At 42.8% G+C, this 20025-nt stretch overlaps 1 protein-coding gene across 4 annotated transcripts in view; it reads left to right on the forward strand.

Moving 5' to 3' along the window:
• Positions 1–20025, forward strand: part of DCN (decorin) — a 96341-nt gene that overhangs the window by 48589 nt on the left and 27727 nt on the right. For all 4 annotated transcript variants that reach the window (XM_084810295.1, XM_084810296.1, XM_084810294.1 and 1 more), the window contains one exon: positions 15185–15297. In XM_084810295.1, coding sequence (XP_084666421.1) covers positions 15185–15297 — 113 coding nt within the window. The remainder of the gene's footprint in view (positions 1–15184; positions 15298–20025) is intronic.

Genomic DNA, 20025 nt, shown 5'->3' on the forward strand with positions numbered 1-20025 from the left:
GTCCCTGCATTAGCCGTGATAGGCTACATAATTATTTATGTAGCCTATTACGGCTATAATGAAGAAGCGAATGGCAGCCACAGATGCGGCCGCCATTCACAAAGCAGCGCGAACGGCAGCGGGTAAGTGCTCCATTTCGCGTGCCTTTCGTGGGGTTGGGGGGCGGGGGGCTTCGTTCTGCCATGGATTTCGGAGAAAAAGATCCGTGGTGGAATTCTCTGACATCCCTAGGAGACCAGAGAGGGAGAGGAAGGAGTGTAGTTTTGTGACTGGCTGTTCTAGTTTCTAATCACAGTGAATGATTTTACAAGGGCTCTCCAATCCCAGTGCTTGGGATGTGGAAGCAGTATATCATAGGACTTACCGGTGTTCTTTGCTAGTTCTCTTTCCCAAGAGCCGGAACATTAAACGAGTTTTGGTGGAATCTGTGGGACCTGGGAGAGTGCTTCCTTGGAAAATGCTGGATGTTCAAGTCCATCTGTCTCTGCCACTATATGGTCCACATCCATCATCCACTCCTATCCTATTGTACTTTCTGTTTCTTTGGTGACAACTGAGCAGAAAAGAAGTCTACAACGGTTTTTCATTCATCATAACTCCTTAGCCCCTGTATCTATCTTTCTAAAATTCTGCAGGCTTTTTGCCTAGGGCCACTTTTGAATTGCTCCCCAAAACCCACAAAAAAAATCCCCAACCATGGAGGGGGATAAGGGGAAGTGCTTTAGTTTCTCCCCTGCTCCATTTGAACACTCCCCTGAAACAAACAATGCTGAACCTATCCTTCTGAAACTTTGCAGGTTTCTCAACGAGGGCCACCTCTAAGTTCTTTTCATAATAATTGCCAACAAAAATGTAGTAGGGTAAGTGCATCCTTTTTTAGAAACCCCCAGACTTTGTACTCTTGCACAAAACTGTCTGCATCTGTTCATCTGAAACTTGGCAGGCTTGTTCCCCCGCTATTAAAATAATAGCGTTGCCCTTATTTTCGCCGTAGTCTACGTAAACCTTTACGTAGACTATAGCGACCAAATAAGGAACGCGAATGGCGGCTCCCTATGGGGGCCGCCATTAGCGTACACGCTTTTTTTTTTTTAAGTCACCCGTGATAGGCTACGTGATGATTAACGTAGCCTATCACGTCTGACTTTGCAAATCTAGCCGTGATAGGCTACGTTAATCGTCACGTAGCCTATTATGGGGGCATTTAAAAAAAAACAAAAAACTTTCGAGTTCGCGGCCGGGTGAGGCGGGAAGCCTCCTCCCCAGCCTGAATTTCAGCCGGGGTGAGGCAGGAAGCCTCCCCCCGGCCTGAATTTCGCGGGGTGAGCAGCGAAGCGCCTCCCCCCCACCGCGAACAACCTTCGACGAAAGGTAAGTGACTTTCGTCCACCCCTAAAAGAAAGAAAAAACCTTTTAAAATGACCATGCCAGTCTGGAGCCCTGCACGAGTATTATTCCCCCTGCTAGGCTTTCTATTTCCACATCCAGCCTTCTTGGTGACATTGTGAGGCTAAAATGGAGAGGAGAACCAACTCTGCGCATGTCTACTCAGAAGTAAGTCTTACTGAGTTCAATGCAACTTACTCCTACACATGTCAGCACCCCACTTGCCCCCAGCTATTTTATTATAAAACTCTAGCCATGGGGGATTTCCAGTGATAATCATAGGGATGGCGGAGAATTTCTCCCCAAAACATCAGGGGGGCCGAGCGCCAACGTGTTCGGCCCCCCGAACAAGTTTCGGGGAGAAATTCTCCGCCCCCCCCCGCCCCCCGCACCCCCCCGGGACAGGACTTATCTCTGCCGAATGTCCCTCCCGGCGGCAGGTCTGGCCGGCGGTTCGGCGGGTGTTAGTCCGGGGCGGAGTGGCAGCCGGTCTTTCGACCGGCTGCCGCCCCCGCCATTCCAATAAAAGAAAAAAAAATGCCCCCGTGATAGGCTACGTGACGATTAACGTAGCCTATCACAGCTGACTTTGGAAATCTAGCCGTGATAGGCTACGTTTATCGTCACGTAGCCTATCACAGGGGCGTTTTTGTTTTTTTAAAAAAAAACTTTGGAGTTCGCGGCCGGGCGAGGCGAGGCGCCTCCTCCCCGGCCTGAATTTCGGCCGGGCGAGGCGGGAAGCCTCCCCCCCTGGCCTGAACTTCGTGGGGGGAGCAGCGAAGCGCCTCCACCCCACCACGAACAAGCTTCGAGGACAGGTAAGTGACTTTCGTCCACCCCTATTAATCAATGGGAGGCATGAAGATTTGGATCTCCAAATCAACATTTGGATTTGGATCCAAGCCAAATCTGGCTGCCTGCCTCTGAATGGGTCTGAGCCAAATTTGCCTGGTTTTGGAATCACCAAATTGGAGCCTGAATCAACTCTTGTGATCAGTTCACATTAGGGATGGCAGAGAATTTCTCCCTGAAACTTCGGGGGGCCGAGCGCCAACGTGTTCGACCCCCCGAAGAGGTTTTGGGGAGAAATTCTCCGCACTCCCCCTGCCCCCCGCACCCTCCCCGGGACAAGACTTACCTTTCCCGAATGTCCCTCCCAGCGGCGGGTCCCAGCGGCGGTTCGTCGGGTCTTCCTCAGGGGCGAGGGCGGCAGCCGGTCTTTCGACTGGCTGCCGCCGCCGCCGCCATTCCAATAAAATAAAAAAATAAAAAACACCCCTGTGATAGGCTGCGTGACGATTAACGTAGCCTGTCACAGCTAGATTTGCAAAGTCAGCCGTGATAGGCTACGTAAATCGTCACGTAGCCTATCACGGGTGACTTAAAAAAAAAAAAGCGCGTACGGCTAATGGCGGCCCCCATAGGGAGCCGCCATTCACGTTCCTTATTTGGTCGCTGTAGTCTGCGTAAAGATTACGTAGACTACGGCGAAAATAAGGGCAACGCTATTTGCGTTGCCCTTGTTTTTGCCGTAGTCTACATAAAGATTTACGTAGACTACAGCGACCAAATAAGGAACGCAAATGGCAGCTCCCTATGGGGGCCGCCATTAGCCGTACGTGCTTTTTTTTTTTAAAGTCACCTGTGATAAGCTACGTGATGATTTACGTAGCCTATCACGGCTGACTTTGCAGATCTAGCCGTGATAGGCTACGTTAATCGTCACGTAGCCTATCACGGGGGCGTTTTTTTTTTTTACTTTTTATTTCGCGGCCGGGCGAGGCGAGGCGCCTCCTCCCCGGCCTGAATTTCGGCCAGGTGAGGCGGGAAGCCTCCCGCCCCGGCCTGAACTTCGGGGGGAGAGCAGCGAAGCGCCTCCCCCCCACCGCGAAAAGCTGCGAGACCAGGTAAGTGGCTTTCGTGCACTCCTAGTTCACATCCCTAATTAAGATTTTAAAAGATTTAATTTTGTACCATTTCCCCCTGAAAAAGCTGTGTGAGCCTCTTAGTCTACATACATTAATATTATAGTAGGTTCTACTCATATTTATCCAAGTCAAATGGTTATATACACATAGCCATCCTCCTTAGGCAGTAGACTATTCTCCAAGCTGTATTTTCCTACTTGTATTTTGGAAAAACTTGTACCAAAGCAACTAGAAAAAGTCTTAGTAATACAGAAGAGAGAGATGCATGTATGAAGCCTAAATCCTATAAAGCTCCCAGGACCTTCTCAAGTGCTTACACATCTTGTATTCATGGCTGACCATTTCTAACATTAAATACATATAGTTCTTTGTACGTATCTTTGCCTGCTCCCATTCACTTGCTCATAAAACAATTAATGAAATGGTAAAAAGAACTCCAAAATACGTGAATTTCTGTATTTCAGTGTGTCAGTCCAGCTTTGTCATTTACAGACCTTTATCAAATTGCAAGGACAAATGCTTCCCTAAGTGTGTAAAAGGAAATAATTACATTTCACTGCTAAGCAATCCCAAAGATTATGATGAGACAAGACAGTTCTAAACTATACTACTGCAGCTCCACAGGTATTCTGTTTATTTGGAGTTGCACAGGTGAATGATGCCCCTTTGAAGGTTCCAATAATAACCCAATTAATATATGTTATATCTTTGGCATATGATATGCATTGCTCACATTTAGAACTATGTTGCTTGATTAAGCACTGGAGTGACTGAATAGGAATTTCACCTTCCATGACTTCCCACATCAGGCAAACTATTGCTTTGCACCAACAACAGCAAGCCCAGCAGGACTCTGACAGAATTAATTCTGCTCTGCTATAACAATTCTAGTTGATTTCTATCCAGACTTCCTCTTCCCTAGTGTGCAAGGGTGGAACAAGATATCATTACCATCCCCTTTCAAAAAGCTTATTACCACTTACATTATTTATGTTGATATTCCCTCTGGACTGAATGTTCAAATGTTCAAATGTTCTTGGACAGTTTGTTTGGCTGAGTTTGATAACTTATGTTAATATTGACTTAAACGCTTAACAATTTGGGTGGAGGCTAACTTTTCATTATTGTTTTTTATAGCTGAAATGTAGAACTTTTTTTTTTCAATGTATGCTTGCGTTTTATTGAACAGATGATTCTAAATCCATCCACTTGAGAGCAGATAAATGTACATTGCTTCTAGTCCATCATACTCATGTGTTCTGAGTCAAAAGCTTTGAATTACAAGAATCTGGTTTAATCAGAGCCTCAGTTATAAGAGTTTTATTGTTGATTTGATTTGGGCTGGCTCCTGAAGACAGATGAAGAGTCAAATAAATTGGAAAACATAGTGTATGTGAGTGTGTATGAAGGAACCTCTATATGCCACAGAAAACCTTACAGCAACAATTGGCTCTAAACATAATTGACCTAATATTTACTCGTGATGGATGTTCAACTAAATATTTGCTTTTGAAGATCTCTCTCACATTTAGCAGTCAGTCCTACTCAGCTGAAGACTAGCCCTGAAGTATGCTTTTCCTCTTTTTGCCTAAGAAGTAATATGCACTAAAATCTTTTGCTTTGTTAAGATTTTGGAATCGTCAATATGCCAGTTTTAAAGTTCTTCCAAGAAGGCTGGGAGGGAGAAAACTAATGAGAGAAATATGCCTTCCCTTCTCTACTGGCCTTTTTTTTCTTTCCAGGCAGAAAAGAAACTTACTTTTGAGAAGGGAGACGGGATAACTGAGGGGTTCTCTAGACATAGGAAAAACCTTTCTGGCCTCCCATTTATGGAAAATTATCCTCGGGGGCATGCTCAGAAGCCTCATTTCCTACAGTGTCCTCTGCCTTCTGAATTAAATTGAGAGATAAAATTACAAATCGCATGCTCCCCTATACAAAATGGCTCTCGAGTATTCTCAGGAACACAGTTTCTAGTTAAAGAGGGGCTGACTTTAGTCTCCTCTGAATCCTCCCCACTGCTGGTTTCCATTACTTAAAGGGAAATATTTTTGTCTGAAGTAGGGGTAGGGGAGTTATTGGCAAGAGGACTGGTTAGAGGTGAGGGTTACTCTACCTTATTTTAAACTGAACCTGAATTCAAAGGGATCCAGTCCTAGCTCAAAATAAGATGGGCTTTTTAAAAAAGTGCCCCCCACTCAACTGGCAATTTGCCCCCATCATGCACATTCTGCTGGGCACCTGGAAGTTGTGGAGTTAGATAGGGGTTAAATCAATATTAGGTTTGCCACTAGTAAGGTACTCCTAGGGCACAATCCTATCCATATTTAGACAGAAAAGTTCTGAAAGTTCAAGCATTCCCCAGCCAGCCATGCATAGGATTGTGCCCTTAGTTGCTTTTTAAAAGTTATAGCTTGTTGAAATATGCATGTTTAATATCCAATTTCATAGAATCATAGAATAGTAGGGTTGGAAGGGGCCTACACGGCCATCGATTCCAACCCCCTGCTCATTGCAGGAATCCAAGTCAGAGCATCCCTGACAGATGGCTGTCCAGCCTCGTCTTGAACTCCTCCAGTGTGGGAAAGCCCACTACCTCCCTAGGTAATTGGTTCCATTGTCGTATTGCTCTAACAGTCAGGAAGTTTTTCCTGATGTTCAGCCAGAAACTGGCTTCCTGTCACTCGAGCCCATTATTCCATGTCCTGCACTCTGGGATGATCGAGAAGAGATCCTGGCCTTCCTCTCTGTGACAACCTTTCAAGTACTTGAAGAGCACTATCATATCTCCCCTCAGTCTTCTCTTCTCAAGGCTAAACATGCCCAGTTCTTTCAGTCTCTCTTCATAGGGCTTTGTTTCCAGTCCCCTGATCATCTTTGTTGCCCTCCTCTGAACCCTCCCCAGTTTGTCTGCATCCTTCTTAAAGTGTGGTGCCCAGAACTGGACACAGTACTCCAGATGAGGCCTAACCAGTGCTGAGTAGAGGGGAACTAGTACTTCCCGGGATTTGGAAGCTATGCTTCTATTAAAGCAGCCCAAAAGAGAATTTGCCTTTTTTGCAGCCACATCACATTGTTGGCTCATATTCAGCTTGTGATCTGCAACAATTCCAAGATCTTTCTCACTTGTCGTGTTGTTGAGCCACGTATCCCCCATCTTGTAACTGTGCATTGGGTTTCTTTTTCCTAGGTGCAGAACCTGGCATTTCTCCCTATTAAATGTCATTCTGTTGTTTTCTGCCCAGCGCTCCAGTCTATCCAGATCACTTTGAATTTTGTTTCTGTCTTCCAAAGTATTAGCTATCCCACCCAATTTTGTGTCATCTGCAAATTTGATCAGCATTCCCTGCACCTCCTCCAAGTCATTAATAAAAATGTTGAAGAGCACTGGGCCCAGGACTGAGCCCTGCAGTACCCCACTCATTACCTCTCCCCAGTTTGAGAAGGTCCCACTGATAAGCACTCTTTGAGTCCAATTCTGTAGCCAACTGTGGATCCACCGGATCGTTGTTTCATCTAGCCCACTTTGAGCTAGTTTGCTCATCAGGATATCATGGGGCACTTTGTCAAAAGCTTTGCTGAAGTTGAGGTATATGATGTCTACAGCATTCCCACGGTCCACAAGGGAGGTTACTTGATCAAAAAATGAGATCAGATTCGTCTGGCAGGACTTGTTTTTGACAAATACACAAATGTATGTATTTTGTGTAGTGTGTAGACATAATAAATATGTCTTATTAATAGCTGTCTAGCTGTGTATACTCCAGTTGGGTTTAAAAGGCTGGATTTTTTAAAGGATAGATGGATAGATAGATAGATGATAGATAGATAGATAGATAGATAGATAGATAGATAGATAGGCAATTAGGATTATTATGGTTGTATATTAGGCTTTAAGAAAATGTTATTGCACACAAATAGAATATTAATACATGGTGGTGGCATTACTTCCATGTAGTGAACCACATGAATTCCATGTGTTTTTTGCCACATGACATGCAGATGTGGTGGAAAGCTGCTGCCAAACAAGACTTCCTGCCACATGTGAGTGTTGTGAAACAGGTTGCACAGGATTAATAGTTTCCTACATGAAAGCCATCTGAGCAAAAGGTATATGAAGGAGATACAGATAGACTGAGGGAAAGGACAGAGGTGACATGGAACTGAGGAAAACAGGGCAAATAAAAGCCAGATCATCTATGTGTAGAAATCCCATAGAACCTCCAAACAGGAGAGATTATATTTATTCATATAGTGATTCCAATTAACTAGCCAATTTGTTGGCTGTAGACCAGGGGTGGGAAACATGTGGCCTCCTTGGCCTCTGGTACGGTCCCCCATGCTGTTCCACCAGCAACCACCCCTGCCCCCCAGCCAACACAAATCAGCAGGAGCTTAAAAGTAACAGATTTAGCTTCTTTTCACGTTTCAGTGGTGTGGTGGCAGCAGAACTGCTGTGTGTGTGTGTGGGGGAGTAGCCCCTGCACCTCCTGAAATTGTCCACCCCTGCTGTAGACTCTTAGCTTTTGGTGAGAAGTGAGGAAGAGGAGACAGTAGAAAGGCATTATGATATTGGCAGTTTTATTTTCAGTTTCTTTCCTAATGATCCCCAACATGGAATTCACCCTTTTTTCTTTTTCTTTTTTTACTGCAGCTGCACACTTGGTTGACGCTTTCATCAAGCTATTCACCACAACACCAAAATCCTTTTTCTCGTCATTCACTGCCAGCTGAAATCCCATCCACATATATGTGAATTTAGGACTCTTTGCCCCAATGTGCATCACTTTACACTTGCTTATATTGAACCACGGTGCATCACGGGATAAGAGGAGAGGTCCTGTTGTGGAATGGTAACTGATTAAGGAACAGGAAGCAGAGAGTAGGAATAAATGGCCAGTTCTTACAGTGGAGGGATGTAGATGATGGAGTTCCTCAAGGATGTATATTGGAGCCAGACAGTGCTTTTAAACTCATTAGTTAGATAAGTGGAATGAGGTGGCCAAGTTTGCTGATGGCATTGAGTTAAAAAGCACTGGATCCAAAGCACTTTCCCTTTCACCTTCCTTTTACCAATCTCCTCATTTTGGAGCAGTTTCCTCATTTGAAGTCAAATATTAGGTGCTGGACTTTCTTGGCCATTTTCCTTCGCCAATATAAACTAAATATGATAAAGCCATTGCAGAGTATATGCTGCAAAATATAGAAAAGACAAAAGGAATTTATAGCTCCAGTGGCTTAGACCAAGTCATGTATGAGCAATGAAGTGAATAATCTTCCAAAAAATCAATCACTGCCATTATGGCTTCCTGTTGCTGATCTGTTTCATGTGTTTTAATTTGCTGAAAATCCAGAGGGCAGGGAATCATGCAAGTTTATACCAGTTGTGTTTGCAACAAGTTCTATAAGCAAATGAAAATTTTATACAAACTTGTAGTGGCAAGGAGCCCTGTCTTAAACCTAAATACAACAGATAAATCAAAAGGTATGGATTTAAATGCATGAGGCAGTTCTAGCTGCTCCCACAGCAAGAATATATATAATAGTGAACTTTTTCAACCTCAGAATTTGGAAGACTTGGGCTTTGAAGTAAAGATGAGCAGTAGTCAATGCAGAAGAACAGAGCACAAACCAGACTTTTTACCTAGGGCTGTATTTTGCAATATTGTGCAGGGTGAAATTGTTCAGTGACCTGGCAACAGACTGAATATGAGGAGTTAAGGAGAGGGAAGAATCAAAGATAGGACCAAAGCTGTATTCCTAATCAATGTGGTCAATGGTAATATTGTCAGCAAGTCTCTATACAAGGAGAGGAAGGCTTAAGGGAAAATATGAGAAGTTTAATCTTGGACATATTTTGAAATATATAATAGGAATACATTCCAATATTAACATATTTTAGGAAATTAAACAAAACCTAATTATAGCACAGGGAAATATGGTAATTTTAAATTTTGATTTAACAAACGTCCTTATGGTTTTAACATAATCACATCACCCTTCTTCATTTTAATTCCAAATAGTAGGGATGTGCATTGGATTCAGCGGAAGTCCAAAGCCTGAGATGAAGTGGACTGCTTCTTTCAGTTCTGTTGATTCCCAAGGTGAAGCAAGCTTCCCTTTGAAGCCAACAGAACTGAAGCTGCTCCAGAAATGAAGTTTCATCAGCACCTCATCTTTTGGACATGTGTCAGATTTATGTCTCCAAATAGCATCTTTTGCTGTAGTTTCTCTAAATGCTTCAGAAGGAGGGAGGAAGTGAAGTTGAGTGACTGATAATTACACCTAGGTCCAGTCCTAAGGCACATTTTACCAGGGGCTCCAATCACTATACTTTGGGGGAGGGTAAAGATTAGGGATGTAAGAACTCACCCTAGCTCGATTTCTCCGGGCACTCCCCAAAGCAGCACCCCTGCTCGCACCCCCCCCCCAGACCCGTGCTTGGGCCACCCACGAGCTCAGCGAGTTCCCCGGGCTCACTGCGATCCCGTTCAGTGAGCGCCCGCCATTTTCGTGCCTTTGACTGCTACGTAAAGCAGGAAGTAAAAAAAAATGCACTTATTTAAATATGTGCAGTTTGGAGCTGGGAAAACTAAATAAGCGCAATATTATAGGTATAATCCCTCTAAATTTGTGATTATTTAACTTTCCCAGCTCCAAACTGCACATATTTAAATATGTGCATTTTTTTTAACTTCCTGCTTTACGTAGAAATCAAAGGCTTGAAAATGGCAGGCGCTCACTGAACGGGATCGCGGTGAGTCCGGAGAGCGCAAACGAACACGAGCGCGGGGTGAACATGGAGCATCTCAGCGAGTGCAGTCCGGGGGTCATGAGCCAGGGGAGCCCAACGAATTCCCGGACCCAGTCTGGTCCCTGTGGCATCCCTAGTAAGATGAGACCATGAGGTGGCCATTCTTCCAGTGCTACTACCTACTAGGCTAGGGATTTGTATACAAGCAAGCTCAAGCTCACCAAAGTGTTCCAAATACTGTCTCAAAGCTCATTCCATCTCATGGCCATGTCAGATCAGATTGCGATCTTTGTTTTTTCCTTTTTGCATGAAAATTTGTGCATATCTTTGTGCATATTTTCCCAAATGTACGCATTAGTTGTGCACATCTTTGAAATGTACATATTTTCCCATTGGTTAAAACATGTTTTTGCACATTTTTCAAAAACATGCATTTTTTCATGCACATTTTTTAGATGTTCACAAATATATGTTTTTGGTCTGAAAATCACACTGCAAGCTTGGATTTAAACCACAGATTGCATTTGAGACTGTTTTTGGTTTGGGAGGTGCAAACTGCTTAAAACCTGATAAAAATGAATTGAAATGAATTCTTCATACATGCCTAGACCAGACTTCACTATGAAAAAAGCCTTAAACTTATTTCTAATCATCATTACTCACTAGCCTCTGCACCTATCCTTCTGAAAATGTGCAGATTTCTTGCCTGGGGACACCTCTGTGGTATGCCACTTTCATACAAATCCCCCCCCCCCAATGTGTGCCATACAAATTGTGCAAAAACCGATGCATGCCATTTTCAGACAAATGTTGCCCCACAAACCACCATGATAGTCAATGGGAAGCTTTTTCCATGCATACAGTTTCCGTCAACATGTCTGGCATGGCATATGCAAACTCCTACAATTTGTTACCCCGAAGTGATAGAAGAAAGCCTCTCCTGTAACTGCAAATAGACATATCTCGGGATGGAATACTCCATACTACCCTCGATCAATACTTCCAATTCCCACCAGTGGTCTTCCTCTGCTGATTGGTACTGAAATGGCAAAAGGGAACAATATAGAATATTTAATGTTTTGCATCTACGGATATAGAAATACAGTAGGCTTTCTGGTGGAGCTAAACATTCCTAGTAATAGGCAATAGTAAAACTACAAGAAGTTAAATGTTAAAATACTTTTCATGTAGCTGAATGATAATTACAAATACTTCATCAAAAATAGTTCAAACTATGTAGGTAACCTACTTGTTTTAGTACTACTGTAGCATAATTAAAAGTACTTTCATCCATTAGGACCCCCCCTCCAATTATTTAAATCATTCATAATTTATCATCAAGTTCCATATGAATACCGATATATACTAAATCAGTACCTAGAAAGAATACAGGTATGCCTAGAATTAACAGCAGAGGGTATGACAACTCCCTTCCATTATTACAGCTGGTTGCTAGAAGCATGCTCAGTGTGTAGCATTTCTCAAGAAGCTGGCTGTACTCAGAATATTCTAGCAGTTCAGCCTGGCCCAGGAAGACAGCAGTTGTACCAAAGGGGTGTGAAAGCCTGCATGGAATTTGCTATTTATGGTCCTGCTTTAACTACTTACTGGTATGTGCTGGGATCAGAAACTTAATTAGGGCTAATTCCCAAGGGAAGTAGAAACATTATTTTATGAGAGGTTAAATGTTTTGTTGGGTTGACTTGAATTATTATGGATATGAGCTGGGTAATCTTTCTTCCTGACTCAAGAGTGCTCTGACGTTAGAGCTTCTGATATACTCTAAGCCTTGCCAGCCTCGTGCCAGCAGGGCAGAAGTGAGGGAGGAGTGAGATTTTCCTCCCTCCCTGTTGTGGAGTGGGAAAATTATTGACATTATTTATCTCCACTCCAGGGCTGCCATATTTTGCTCCCTGTGTTGGGGGGAGGGATGTTTGAGACCAAGAGCCATATGATTGCAGCTTAATTGGGCATTTAATGTGTTAATTTTAAGTCTTGGGAAGGGAAAGTAGTTAATAAAAAGTAGTTAAGGGCGCAATCCTATGGGGATAGTCAGCTGCCTCCAAACTAGGAGGTGGCTGACTATCCAAAGCAGGGTGGGCGGAGTGTGGAGGGGATCTTCTCCTCCGTGCTCCGGCCACCCTGCATTTGTGGCTAGATGGCCGATTTCAGCTATGTAGCCAGGGCGCCTCAGAGCAGAGGGGGGGAGGCCGGATGGCACAGTTCCCTCCCCGGCCCCCAGGAACACCCCCTTTTCAGCCATGCCACACTGCTCATCCAAGCGCAGAGCCAGGGATTACCCATGCCTCCTACAAGGTGGCAGGGGAGGGGGTGGGGAGTTGGATTTCTGGGGACCGAGTTCAGAGTGCTGGCTCCAAGCTCGGTTCCCATAAACCAAAAAATCCTATGGTTGTCTAGACACTGTCTAGTAGCCATAGGATTGCACCCTAAAACTATTTCAAAAACATTTTCAATGTCATTACAAAAATAGCTCCAATTATTTTTCCTAAAATCTAGTTAATTAGTAGTTACAACTACTTTTTAGTTAAGTTGTAGTTAAACTATTTTGCAACTAGTTAGTGCCTATCAATTCACATTCTACTTGCAATACATGAGTTCAAAGCCTGACCACTGCTACCTTGTTGAAGCTAAGTGAATTTGGGTCTGTTCAGTGGCTGGACAGGAGACAACCTGGAAACCCCAGGTACCTTGAGATCCATGATGGAATAAAGGTAGGACAAAATGTGCTAAAATATAATGTAAAAATATAATAGAAATGATGAGCAGACATTTAGGGTAGGTGGTAGGACTAAATGAGCATTGGCATTCCTTCAAGGCTGCTTTTAGAGTCTTGATTATGTTATTAAAGATTAGTGAGATGCCATTTATTATTTTGGGCTGTGGTGTGTGTTTTTGCATGGCCTGACCTGGGCCACATTTCATGGTCATGCTAGAGCATCACAGATCCAAGGGAACATCTCTTATATGATACTCAAAACATACAAAGAAAAGAACAGTTTATTTCAAGTTGATATTAAACAACAACAAAAAACTATAGCTGAAAACTTTCTCTACTAACTGCACAGTCAGAATTTTGACTCTGTTAAAAAACAGGATAAATCACAGTAAAGAATGAATATACACAGGGTTGGATCCAGACTAAGTTAGTCATGCTTTAGTGTGGCACTGGAATCAAGCATTCCATATCTTTATCCAAGCTCACACAATGGCTTCAAGTTTACTTTGAACAGGAGAGAGAACAATCACAACAAAGGCTGCAGTAACCCTTTCCTAGAAGTAAATACAATTGAATGCAATAAGGCTTACTTCTGAGTAGACATGAAGACGATTGCACTGTAACTTGCCTGATTAATTTCAATGGAACTAAAGCATGACTTAGTCTGGATCCAACTCAAGAAAGATATCCAAGGTGTTTTGGTTAGACTGAGTTATAGTGCAAAAGCAGTGAAGCTACCTTGTATTACTTAATAATAAATACTTTAAATTCCACTGCTTCATCTGACTGAGCTACACTTCTGAAAATGGTCTCACAAGTGTTTTTAATCAAACTGCCCAATGTTCTACAGGCATTTGCAGTGAAGCAGAAAGAAATATTTCCTTAAAAAACACCCTGAATGTTGTTTCAGTTTCAAACAGAAATGAAGATGGAATTTGATTATGCAGTTTCATTTAGAAACATTCTCAGTTTTCATAAATCCAATAATCTGGACATTTTGATGAGGAAAAATATGAGAGCAGTGGTATGCAGAAAAGTCTAAATTTTAAAATCATACTATACATTTTCTTTAATTATACTCTGACGTTTTACTCATTGCAATCACTGATAATTTAGCTGTTTACTTTAGTGGAAGAAAGATGCAAATCAAATGAAGCATGTTTTTGGTCTGACTACACTGATTATATACAATTTACTCTCTTCAGATGTATGACAAGAAACTGAATCCAAATATGGCCTTTCTTCAAGTGCTTCTTATATATTTACTGAAGTCAGCAGAACATGGTTTTTGGAAAGTTTCCAAGATTGGGCCCCTGACTGTCATACAGAATTACAGCTTAGGGTCTAACTGGCCATAATTAAAACATGGAGGACTTAAAATATAAATCATTGCACTTAAAACCTGACTTGACATTGTGTAAAGGAACCGCTCATTTGAATAGGTGGAGAATGGAAAGCTGATGAGCATGTGACTGATCCCATCAATGGAGTGGGAAAAATGTGAGTGGTAGATGGTTTCTTAATGCGTCCACAATATAATAATGGATACCATTCAAACTACAATAGGGAGAATTCCTTCTATGACTTGTGAACTTATTGATGGGGCATGTTGCCAAGGCAAAGGAGATCACACGATTTAGACTGATTATTGGAGTATAATAATATTGGAGTATTATTAAGAGCCATGGTGGGGCCATGGTGGCTTAGTGGTTAAGACGCTGAACTGCAGACTGGAAGGTCGGCAGGACAGCAGTTCGAGATCCGAGTGCTGTGTGACGGAGTGCGCTCCCGTCTTCAGTCCCAGCTTCTGCCAACCTAGCAGTTCAAAAGCAAGAAATTGCAAGTAGAGAAATAGGTACCGCCTCGGCGGGAAAGGTAACAGCGTTCCGTGCACCTCGGTGTTCAGTCATGCCGGCCACATGACCATGGAAGCGTCTTTGGACAGCGCTGGCTCTTCGGCTTAGAAACGGGGATGAGCATCGCACCCTAGAGTCGGACACGACTGGTTGGGGACACCTTTACCTTATTATTAAGAACTGGTTGAAGATATTAGGTAGCAAAATAAACACTCATCATATTTTTACACTTGATGGTGTGATTTTCCCCCTCCACCTGAATAAGAAGAATGGGTCCAAGACAGAACTAGGATCTGTCTATTGTCTCTAAACTCTAAGAGCACTAGTTAATATTAAATACAGGATTTTGAGTTAAATGAAGTACTTGCCTGTTCCAGAGTGGCAGTTCATACAAATCTTTGTAACTTTTTGGTAATGAAGTCTAGAAAGTAGTTTACTGAAAAATAAAAATACGGATAACCCCTGACCTTTTAAGCGTGTTTTTTGTATGTAATAGTTGGTTTGTTTTCTTTTCCCATTACAGGTCTGACTCAAGTTCCAAAGGAACTTCCCCCAGACACTACTCTACTGGATCTACAGAACAACAAAATCACTGAAATAAAGGATGGAGATTTCAAAAACTTGAAGGATCTTCATGTAAGTTACAATGAAATATACATTCCATGTTAAGTCATGGTTGAAAAGGGAGCCTCCTCCCCCCCTTGTTTTGTCTAAATGATGATATGGGATGTATTATGGAGAGGGGCAGGTCTGTCAGGGAAAGAAAGGGTGTGAGTGTTGGTGGGAGGAGAGCAGGGATGGTTTGGAGGGGTCAGAAAGGAATCAGGCAAAAAGGAGGGGGCAACAAATCTTCTGGGCCAATTCAAATCTTCTTGCTGACTATTTTGAACTATACACTATGTTTCTTTGACTCATGTCTTTCTGTGTGGCCTAAATAAAAACTCTCACTATTTTAACCTATTTTACTGAAAGATTAATTAAGAAACTTTGATTTTGTGAGAAGCTGTTTTTTGTGTTTCCATTCATTTGAGTTTCTGTTATGTTCCATGATACCAATTCACGGTAGTTAGCACTAGATCATTAAATATATAAACACTACTTTCTTTTAAGATAAAGACAAAGAAGTCAGAGAAGAAGTGGTCTTGTTGGGGAAAATGCTCATCCACAGCTGAAAAGCTGTTTTATCTCTGATAAATTTTATATGTACTCTTGTCTCTTGAGGGCTACTTGGCCGCACACATATAGACAATGCATTACCAGATGCTGTGGCTGGCTTTAATAGGCCCCTTGTATTTTCAAATATTTGTTGCCTATGGCATTGTTGAGAATTATGGTAGAACTATGTCTGCATACCTTTCATATTCTACTTCTGACAAGGAATAGTTCCCACCTGAAGTGCTATTTCCTGCTCTGTGGACAATCTGTTTCTAATTATTATTTCAAAAGCTTCAGGGGGTTGTTTGAAAGACAGAAGTGCAACCAGTTTCTTATGATGACTGTAGGAGATCAAGAAAATTGATACTACTTTAGGAATGTTCTAAAGGTAGCTTGACAGATAAATGCTGGTTGTTGGCACTAGGCAGAAAGTAAAAACATCCATTTTGACTGCCCAGATGAAAAACGGTATCAATATATCTCACATATAACAAAGGTCTGATTATTTTCTGAGTTCCTTAGGTGGCACTTAAAAAGGGCAGTGCTATATATTATAATTGCCACAGGAAACACCAGTATTACACTGGTGCTTATTACCACAAAGTATGGTAGTAAAAAAACTTTATGTGCAATGCATTCATCATGGTATTATGCATCTGGGAAATCAAATTGGCTTGTGTTCCCACACATGTGTACATGGGTCATGTCTTGTCTACATGCATATTTTAACTTCCATACTTCATATGTTTGCTGCAGAGAAAACACCAGTGTTTCTCACAACAAACATAACCAACAGTGCTGCCATATAAGGACTGTTTTCATACCGTAGTTATCCCCATGATTTGAACAAAATTATGTCATCCAAAAGAAAGATGCTAGTGGTATGGACAAAATATATCCATCAGCTCTGCAATATTTGTAGAGTGAACTTCTGAGCATCATCATTGTACAGGTATTGTGAAGCACCCCAATTGAATTATGTATGTGTAGGGAATTTGGAATGTCAGGATTAAAAATGAATGAAACCTCCCTCTGAGAGGTAGCTTTAGCTAGCCAGTAGACTTCTGCCAAGGGACAGAAAAGAAGGAGGGATGTTGATCTGATTCACATGGCTGTACAGACCCCCATGCGCCAGTGTAATAACTGGTCTGTGGCAGTACCTGTGTGGCAAATTGCTGCCTGAACAGCATAGATCAGGTCTTGTTTACTGCACCTGCCTGATAGGTCTAGGTCTTGGTTGGGCTGTTGGAAGGCTTATGCCACTCAGGCTACAGCCTTCATAGAGATAACATGTGGAACAGAGGTTGCTCCTGAGCGATGGTTGCACTGTATTCGATAGCGTACGTTCCATGCCTAGGTACATCCATGGCCTCTGAACTGGGTGCATTCTGTGCAGAAAGAGATACCATCATGTGAGAAGTAGAAGTATTATGGAATGCCCAGGACACCCAGAGGAGGCCACACCTTGTGCACAGCTTTCAGCAAATGATGTCATTTGCTCACACTGCCCCAAATGGACCTCTAAAGAAATCAGACCAATGTGAAGGGAAGAGAAAAACCAACACAGTATAGTGAGACTAGCAGGAAACCTGTAGCCTAACTTCTCCATCTTGAGCAAAGGGGAACTCAGTAAGCATTGTGTAAAAAAGAACAACAAAAAACAATCCTGGCTAATATATTTGTGGCTGCTTTTGAACCAGAGCAGAATAAACCTTCAATTCAGTAAGTCTGATGGTTTAGACTGAGTGTTTCTTGCTATTTAGACTCCTGACTTGCCCTCCTCACCAACTTGGCTTTCAGATATTTTCCTGAGCACCCTCTCTTTTTTGGATCATGTTCTCACTATCCCTAAACGTCTGCTGGTTTGTGGTTACAGGGCACTGTCAGAAGTGAATTCTAGAAAAAGAAGATTTCCACCAGGAGGTTAATTACTTTTGTGTCTAAGATATGTTAAAGCAACTTTGCTAGAAGCTGACCCTCAACAACTGCTGCCCTTCTGCAAGATTTTAAAGCTCATGGTGGTGGCATTGTTATTAGGTTTCCACATTTGCCTCAGATGAGGCATGACTCCGAGGTGAGAGGATCCCTACTGGAGATATTTGGGCGACCTCAGAATTCAAGCAGGTTCAGATCCAAAATGGTCTGTGATGAAACAGGTTGTCTCCGAGGCTTCAGAACTGTTTTGGGAGGGCATTTAAGTTTTTTTTTTTTAAATATACTTTTGTAATTTTCCCCTAAGCACTCCATAAATGGAAAAGATCAAGCAGAAAAGGAGGGAATGTAGTTTTGTGCCTGAGAGCTCTAGCTACCAATGGGAATGACTTTACCAGGACTCTCCTTTTACTTTCAATCACAGTGCTTTTGGGAGGGGTGTAGAAAGAACATCTCTCAGCCATTTCAGTTTCTGTGACTTTGGTGCAAATTGAGCAGAATCAATCTCTCTCCACCCCCCCCAAGAATATGGTGTTTTGTTTCCAACTCCTTAACCCCTGCATTGTTCTTCTGAACATTTGCAGTGAACCTAATGGGCCCTCTGTTGTAAGTGTAAATCATGTTCATGTAAATTTCTCACAAAAAAACAGGGAAGTGAATCAACCCTTTTTTAAAACCTTAGAGTTTAAAGATGCATACCACAAAAACCCATGAACTATTTTTCTGAAATTTGGGGTTTCATCCCACCAGAAGGCATCTACTATGCCTCTCTGTAGATTTTATCCAATTCTGCCAAAAAATAAAAATAAAAAGTTATAGCACTTGTTGATTTCCTCCTTGTAGTTAATGGGAAAACATCTGAGGCTTTGGAAAATGAGGTGAGGAGACCCACTGCCTCAGATTTGAAGCAAAGTATAATATTACTCTGAGCCACTAAACCAAAGCAACCCCCTATCCAAGCCAATGTGGCAGATTCTGAGGCAAATCTTATTTTCTGTGCACATCCCTAGTTTCTGTTTGGTTTTTCCATTTCTTCCCTGGCATGCAGAACAATAAGCGTGAAGGATAACCAAATTCCCCCATTCCCTCCTTCACCTTTCTCTCCCGCCGCCTTTTCTTTTAGGTGGTGGCAGCTGTGGCTTGCCTTTGTAGAAGAGAAGCCAAGCGATGGCTGCTACCTGGAGCTGCTGCTGCTGCTGCTGCCACTACCCAGAGAGAGTGGCTGGCTGCTACTCCTACCTGCCACTGCTGGTCAATTTGTCACCTGCCCTCCTTTTCTGGGCACTGGCAACAAGCTGCCCCTAGCAAACATTGGTGTTTGCTCATCTTTTTCAGCTGGTGAGCAAAGGAATGGCAGAGACGTGCTCTAGCAGCCACTACTGCAGCCTGTATAGTGGGGGAAGGAAGAGGAAGGGGAGGAACAACTGCTCCTCCTCCCTTCCCACCCAGTTGCCAGCAGCACAGTACAGTTGTGGAAGGGAAGGAGTAGGCCCAATTGTTCAAGGGAGCCTAATCCGCCACTGCTTAGGCAGACAGTGATGGCAGCTGTTGCATGGTGGGTTAGAGGCGAGCATCTGCCTGAAAATGATGACCTCTGACATTAGTCCTCCATGAAGCCACTCTGCTGCTGGAATGTTTATTCTTGGCTCAAGAAGTTTCAGTATTGATGCAACACCAAAACCATGGTACCAGGAGCCAGGTCAAACCTCTGCCTTCCAACAGCCATTTTGGCTACACCAATGGTCACCTGGTGTCCCTGATACAGTGCGAGAACAGTGTTGGCGCGCATGTGCATGCAGAAATCACTGTCAGACAAGGGGGGGATCAGAATCCAATATGTAACTTTTATGTCAGACAGCTGCAAGGGCTGGGAGTGTGTTCAAATAACTAGGGATTCTTTCCTCTCTTCCAGCATTTTTTCTTGAGCCCATGCCAAGAGAACCTGGAACCGAATGTGCATACATGGGTGCTCAAGAGATCAATGCTTCCCTTCTTATACACTTGAACAACAACAACAACAACAACACAAGTGCATACAGACACAAGCACACATGTCATAAATATTTATATTCAGATATCACAATATCAAAGATAAATATTAGATTATGTCAAACATAACCAATGGCACCCTCTTTTTGTTTGCTATTACACGGATTCCAGGTTGCTTTCCCTGGTCTAGGCTCCCCAAAGGTAGGTGTGTGTGAGTGTGTGTAGAGGGGGGACTCAAAGTCAAAGTAGGGATGTCACGAGTGTCCAGTTTGGGGCTTGAGCTTGGTG

Source organism: Heloderma suspectum, chromosome 7 (genome assembly GCF_057233095.1).
Source record: "Heloderma suspectum isolate Gila_16-S chromosome 7, 16-S_ref, whole genome shotgun sequence".
Classification (NCBI taxonomy): Eukaryota; Metazoa; Chordata; class Lepidosauria; order Squamata; family Helodermatidae; genus Heloderma; species Heloderma suspectum.